The 7,546-nt window shown below is 43.2% G+C and overlaps 1 protein-coding gene across 1 annotated transcript in view; it reads right to left on the bottom strand.

Annotated features, from left to right (window-relative positions):
* The window catches only part of GLUD1 (glutamate dehydrogenase 1), a gene marked incomplete at its 5' end in the record, with an annotated part of 42,828 nt that overhangs the window by 17,910 nt on the left and 17,372 nt on the right, over positions 1–7,546 (bottom strand). The window contains 3 exons of the mRNA XM_045293298.1: positions 725–788; positions 3,125–3,180; positions 3,824–3,904. Coding sequence (XP_045149233.1) covers positions 725–788; positions 3,125–3,180; positions 3,824–3,904 — 201 coding nt within the window. The remainder of the gene's footprint in view (positions 1–724; positions 789–3,124; positions 3,181–3,823; positions 3,905–7,546) is intronic.

The following is a 7,546-nucleotide window of genomic DNA, read 5'->3' as shown; positions in this document are numbered from 1 at the left end:
ACCAAACATGCTGCCCTTCTCCAGGGACTGGTCTCTCCTGACATGTCCAAATGATGTAAGATGCAATCGACATCCTTGCTTCTAAGGAGCACTCAGGCCATAATTCTTCCAAGATCCATCAGTTTGTCATTTTAGCAGTCCATGGTACTTTCAATATTCTTCTCCAGCACCACAATTAAAATGCATCGATTCTTCTTCCGACTTCTTTACTCAGTGTGCAACGGTCACACGCATATGAGGCGCTTGAAAATACCATGGCTTGCATCAGGCGCCCCAGGGCTCCTCGGTGTCTACAAATGTGGCTTTGATCCGATGTCTCAAAAGAGGATGGACAATACTGCCATGAAAACAAACCAAACCCTCTACCACCTAGTCGATTCCTACTCTTAGGGCTTCAGAGACTAGATCTTTGTCAGCACAGAAAGCTTCATCTTTCTTCAAGGAGTGGCTGACGCTGTGGTTAGCAGCACAGCAGGTAACCAAGAGATGATCTGTCACTGGTATCCACGCTACATGCTTAGAACTGGCACTGCACTATTAGCGGTGTGTCTTTAAGTACGCCCAGGGATGTTCTCACAGGAACAGGCAACAACAACAACAACAACAACAACAACAAACCAAATCCATCGTCATCAAGTTGATTCTGAACTAGGACAACCCCAAGGGTTACCAAAGCCAAGGGGTCTTTAACGTTAGGTGTCCCAACGACGCCGCCACCACATACCGATGAAGCCCTTCTTGGCCAGCTCCATGGTGAACCTCCTCGTGATCTTCTCCAATTCATTATCCTACAAAGAAATCATGAACACAGAAGAGAAAAAAAAATTGGGGGTGATCAAATATATCACTTGGGGGAAAAATAATAACTGCATCGTATTTTCTATTTACAGGGCATTTCTATACATCTTCTTGGGTAATCCTCTTACAATTCATAAAGTAGATAGTTATGCTTTAAAGATGAAGAACCCCGAGGGGTCAGAACTGTACAATACAAACAACAGGTAACAGAATTCCAATTGCTTTGTAAAAACACAGGACTGTTAGTCAATAGCAAAAGGAAAATTACTAGATGAGACCACTACTCTGAGGATAAAAACCAAGACAGAGGGTTGCAGATCAAAGGAAACAGACTTTGGAAACTCTTAAGGGCAGGAGGGCGGGCAAGAGCGGGAAGACATATCAATGGCCAATGGCCTCGTGCAGGGGTTCTCAGCCTTCCTAACACCGTGACCCTTTAATACAGTCCTCATGTTGTGGTGACCCCAGACCATAAAATTATTTTCGTTGCTACTTCATCTCTGTCAGTTTGCTACTGTTATGAATCAGGCACAACAGTGAAAGGGTCGTTCGACCCCCAAAGGGGTCGCGACCCACAGGTTGAGAACTGCTGGCCTACTGCTGGTTGACAGACGCTGACTTGAGTGAAAGGGAGGATGGGGACAAGGAGGGTGGGCAGGATGTGGGTAGGTGATAAGTGGTTTGAACCACTGAATACAGAGTTGGTGGTCTGACATGTAAACCTGCACTCAATTCACAAAGTAAAAATTTAAAACAAAAGCAAACTACAAGAGCCATGTGCGGTGAAATGAGCTCCTCTGTGTGGCCTTGGTTCTTTGGGAAAACAAACGAAAACATCCCTGAGCAGCGACTGTTACCCTAGGTCTCTACTCTCGAGGTTTAACTACTTTTGCTCAGGTTGACTCACATTTCCCGGGTAAACTGAAGCAATCTGGGCTGATACTGTCTGTCTGGTGCTTGGCTGCAGCTTGCCGGGGAATTGGTTTGCACCTCACCGGGACGAGTCAGTAAGCTATGAAAATCTAGTGACTGTAGCCTACTATGCAAATGAAGCATGTGACCCGACAGGCACTTGGTCAGTTTGTGCCCCTGGTGTGGGTGCCATGCCTCAAAACCGAGAAGACCAAAACTCACTGCCGTGTTCTCAATGCCCACCCACAGCGACCCCCTGAAGTACAACTACCTCTCAGGGCACTCTGAGATTGTAACTCTTCGTGGGAGTAGAAAGCTTTCTCTTTCTCCTGAGGAATGGCTGGTGCTTTCAAACTATCAACCTTGTGGTCATTAGCAGCCCCATGCAAAGCCACTAATGCCACCAGGCCTCTTAAACACAGATGGAGTCTGTGTTTCTATGTTGCAGTCCCACAGCTCTTGGGGAAGAGAAGCAGGAAGAAACCAGAGGGAGCCAGAAAGAGAAGGCACTTCCTCACACAAGGCGTAACGTGGCCAAGGGCTGGGATGCAGAAGATGGGGAGAGGCAGGCCCGGAAGGGCCCAGCCAGTGGCAGAATCAGAGGGGACAGAGCAGGGCTAAGAGAAGACTGTCCTGGGGAGCCGTCCTGCACTAAAGAAGAGAGACTTTGCTCCCGTCACCTGTTACTTACTTGTCTAATTAAGCCCATAACCATAAGTGTGGTCTATGAGTTCTGTTGAACCCAGCACAGAAGTGGAGAGTGCAGTGGGAGGGTTCACCTGTGTCAGGACAGGTGAAAGGTTGGGGGTGAAAGTGCATTACAGCTTCACCTCCCAGCAACCAGCTTTGGGCGGAGGCTAACTAATGGTCCTTCGCTTGCCCCCTCCTGAAGTTGGGCGAGGAGGTCTGACATCACCATGCCATTTTCACGCACCATTATGGTATATTTTTATTTAAATGGTAGCTTTTAATGAGACAATAAATTCCTATCTTTATTATTCTTGTACAGATTGCTATTGGTACTACATGAAACACAGTAACAACTAGCTTTAATTAACTTGGAACTGATAGTACCGGATTTTTACCAGATGATTCCTAAAATTTCTATTTATACCTTGATATCTCAACATTACAATTTCAGTTCATAATAATTTATAGACATGGCTGTAAGGGTCTGACAATGTGAAGGTATTAATTAAGTCCTGACCAAGTAAGAAAATGGAAAAGGACATTGACGTTGAGCAAGTGACCTTTTATTTGGCAAATACCCAGTGAGTTAATAATTTACTTGTTTTTCTATTCCTTCTGAAAAGCAATAGGGACCATTAATCACATTGGTATGGGGGATAGAGAGAAGCCCAAGCCATTTCAAGCCCTTGGTTAATGCAGTATGTGCACAAACATGAATACTCACAGTGTAGTTCTTGGGATTGATCTTCACCCCAGCTTTAGCACCCCCGAATGGCACATCTACAAGAGAGCAGAAAGCTGTTATTCCACATAAAGGTTCAAAGAATCAAAAGGCAGACATCACAATGAAATATTGGGAAAGTGTGGATTGCTTTAAACACAAATTTCACAACATTCAAGAAATAAATCCAAGTGGAGAGTAAATGTTTTGAGAATGATGAGGGCAATGAATGTACAAATATGCTTTACACAATTGATGTATGTATGGATTGTGATAAGAGTTGTATGAGCCCCTAATAAAACGATTTAAAAAAAATAAATCCACACCGATCTCTTCTAAAATGTTGCACTTTGATAGTGACCAAAAATAAGGCCAGGCAAGTTACAATGTGTATTTAACCAGTGCTTCTACTACTGCGAAATATAGCCTTACAGTCGATCCCCTTCAATTATCAAGAGGGTAGAAAGGGACTTACTGTACCACGCTCGCAGTTATTTCCTATTAAGAAATTCCCCACTCGAAACAACAAACATCTTATTAAGACTAAGTGAAAGGAGATATAAGTCTTAAAACATGTAACTTAAGAGGAAAAAAATCAGTTCTGATAAGGTACATTTCTATAGCACCTTAAAAATAACTTTGAATGTAAACCCATTTCCCCCAACGAGTGTATGTTAGGTAACAATAACAGCAGCCACTCACCAACGACTGCACATTTATATGTCATCAGCGAAGCCAAAGCTTTCACTTCATCCACACTCACATCTGTGCTGTACCGGATACCTGCCAGGGGTTGAAGAAAAGAGAGGCGTTAGAAGGAAGGAGATATATGCAGAATATCCTTGTGAGATACATATAAATATTTGTAGTTATTTTTCATGCTACAAACGGACAATATCCACACTTTCCCCCTTTTCCCTCTTGGTAGTTGCCACCACTGGAAGCAACTATCAGAAGAGCACGGAAAGTCTACCAGTCCAGAGAAGCTTCTGTGTTGGATGCTGGGAAGGGCTGCACAGGACGCTGACTTTGGTGTTAAGACTGGCAATGGGAGCCTAGTACTTGCTTTCTGAAGGAGGAAGTAAGAACTTTCAGGGACTTTGAGATGACAAAGATAAATGTGGGCTCTTCTCTCCGTACGAACATACAACCATAAGGGAAACAAGCCTGATTTCACAAGATAAATGGAATGCTTTAAGGATTCTCAGAAAGCTACTAGCTCAGTGGAGGTTTTTTTTTTAAGTTTCCCTTTTTCTTTTGGGTTTGAGTGGCTTGACAGCAGGGAGTTCCAAGAATCTTGCTTTGTGATAACTCACCAACATGGGCAGATGGCTGGTTAGCAAGCCTGGCAGATTCAACTCAAATGTCAATGTCAAAAGCGAAAAATATCGGTTTCAAATCTTGTAGACAGACCTAAAGAGATCCTCACCTATTACTTGCTTCACCCACTGCTAGCCTCTTTCTGGCTAGAGATGAGAAGGTTGTAAAGTCAGTTTTCTCCTTTTTGGGGAATGAACGCTTTCCTTCACTCTTTCGAGGTGACTAAGTAGGCAGGAAACCCTGCATAGAGAGGGCATAAGAAGTGTCTGCGGCCAGTACTTTGGCTCTGGGGATCTTGTCCATGTATCCTCCCAAGAACTGCAGAGTTAAGTCGTCTTTGCCCCTCTAGTCCACGGTCTCTCAATCCCAGGAAGAAGGCCTAAGGAATGTTTACACACTTTGTTGTGCTCCTTGACTATCATGAAGGGGCTTCAAAAAAATCTGTGGAAAAATGAAAGGGAAGGCTAATGGCATTTTTCTGTGAAGCTTTGAAGCCCTCTTGTATATGTGAATGTGATGAAGGGTACCAGTTGAAACTGCGTCTTTTTCTATCCATCCTCTGTCAACAGAGATTCAGTTCCCTGTTTCCACCACCTCTAGAGAGTCACAGGTAAGTAATGAGAGCCACTCATTACTTTAAAAAAATATTCTGGAAATAAAAGTTTTTCAGGTGGAAAAGTTGGTGGTTCAAACTCACTATCTGCTCTGAAGGAGAACGATGAGGCTTGCATGTTATTGTAAGGATTTAGTCTTAAAAAGTCCAGAGAGCTATTCTGTGTCTGATAGAGTAGCTACAAGTCAGAATTTGCTCAATGGGCAATGGGAGTGGGTTTGGCTTTTTGGGTTTCTTAAATGGAGGAAGAAGTTATTTTCCCTTAGCTAGTACTTTTAACATAGGGGACTAAAAATAACTTGAAATAGGCATAAATCAAAGAGCAAAAGCATCCAAATGGCAACCCCAGATGCTGATTAAAAAAAATAAGCCCCTCCCTCTACTCAAGTCCTCCCTCAATGCAAGAACACTTTGTTCTATTAAACTGGTATTCCATGATGCTCACCTTCCCGACACCATTGCTGAAGACAAAGCGGGTGCATAAGCAAATGTGGTGAAGAAAGCTGATGGTGCCCAGCTATCAAATGATATAACATGGGGTCCTAAAGGCTTGAAGATAAACAAGTGGCCATGTAACTCAGAAGCAACAAAGCCTACATGGAAGAAGCACACCAGCCTGTGTGATCACGAGGTGCTGAAGGGTTTAGGCATCAGGCATCAAAGAACAAAAAAATGATATCACTGTGAATGAGAAGGGAGTGTGGAGTGAGGACCCAAAGCCCATCTATAGGCAACTGGACACCCTCTTACAGAAGGTTGTGGAGGAGATGAGCCAGTCGGGGTGCAGTATAGCATTGATGAAACATACAACTTTCCTCTAGTTCTTTAATGCTTCCCCCCAAGATCTCAATTCTACCTTAGAAATCTAGCTAGACCAGAGAATGTACACCAGTACACATAGGAACTGGAAACACAGGGAATCCAGGATGGATGATCCCTTCAGGACTAGTGGTAAGAGTGGTGATACTGAGAGGATGGAGGGAAGGTGGGGTAGAAAGGGGGAACTGATTACAAGGATCTACACATAATCCCCACCCTGGGGGAAAAGTTGGGGAAGGGAGGTGTCAGACAGTTAAGACATAACAAAATAATAATAAATTATAAATTATCAAGGGTTCATGGGGGGAGGATGAGGAGCTGATACCAAGGGCTCAAATAGAAAGCAAATGTTTTGAGAATGATGATGGCAACAAATGTACAAATGTGCTTGACACAATGGATGGATGGATGGATTGTGATGAGTTGTACGAGCCCCAAATAAAATGATTCAAAAAAATAATAATAAGCCCCTCCCCTGGCACAAAATAAAAACCCAACAAAGCAAACCCACCGTTAATGAGTTGATTCTAACTGGTGGCTACCCTATGAGGGCAGGGCAACCCCCTGTGGTCTGAACCTTGTGGTTAGAAGTTCAAAACATACCCACTACATCACCAAGGCTCCTTTGTACAAAACAGAGCAGGCAAAATGTTGACATTTTCACAAAAGGCCCGAGTGAGATGAGTCAGAAACTGTGTATTAAAAGCAAAACATACTTTCAGTAGACGGAAGCCAAAAATTCTTATTTGTAAAGATTTCTTTCTCAACTACACCCATTTTGAAAGGTCAACTGCAAAACACTAAAGTGGCCTCTAGTGGCCACCACAGGGCACTTTCTGCAGGAGCAGAGGCAATAAAGAACGTGTAGTGAACTGGGGCGGGGGAGAAGAATGCTCAGGCGAGATGCAGACACACTTTAGGGGCTGCATTGCCTGCTCTCTTTTCAACGTTCGAAGCACTCAGCGAAGCAGACATGATGCATTTAGTTTTGCACGATGGCAGGTATACTAGTACAAAGTTAAAACTATCGATTTGAAACAAACAACCTCGTGAATTAAATACCCCTTTACCAATGCTTAAGCAAAACAAAATAGAAGCTATCCCTAACCCAGGAAAAGAGAGTTACCGGTAATCTTGTCTCTGAGATTAGGACACAAAGATCACTATTAAAAATATACCATCCCCTGGAGATTCTGAGCCACAGACTGACTAATAGACATGAAAAGATTTCAATAAGAACCTGGCTGTACAGTTGGATTCCATTTGGAAAGCGAGTGGGTTGAGAGAATTTTTCACAACTGGAGAATGTGATGGACAAAGTGGGGTGACACACATCAGGGAGAAACCAGTGTCTTTGAATGCCTGCTACATTTCAGAAACATACAATTAGAAAACAAAGACACTTGGCAAAGGCAGATAGTAATAGACTTATTTAACATATAAGTTAAAAAACAGAAAACCTTTGCCACCCACTTGGTTATAACTTAAAGCAACGCTACATAACAGAAGCATCTACAGGGGTCTCACAGCTGGAATCCTTACTGCCATCTTCCTCCTGAGGAACAGTTGGGTTTGAACCATTTGGCAGTTGAGCACTTTAAGCACTGCACCACCAGGACTCCCTGATACACACATTTATAAAAGAAAAATCAGACTACCTTAAAATGTTTTTT

Source organism: Echinops telfairi, unplaced genomic scaffold, assembly GCF_000313985.2.
Source record: "Echinops telfairi isolate 266 unplaced genomic scaffold, ASM31398v2 ScPeMD7_2010;HRSCAF=2546, whole genome shotgun sequence".
Taxonomy (NCBI): Eukaryota; Metazoa; Chordata; class Mammalia; order Afrosoricida; family Tenrecidae; genus Echinops; species Echinops telfairi.
This window is presented reverse-complemented; position numbering and strand designations above follow the sequence as displayed.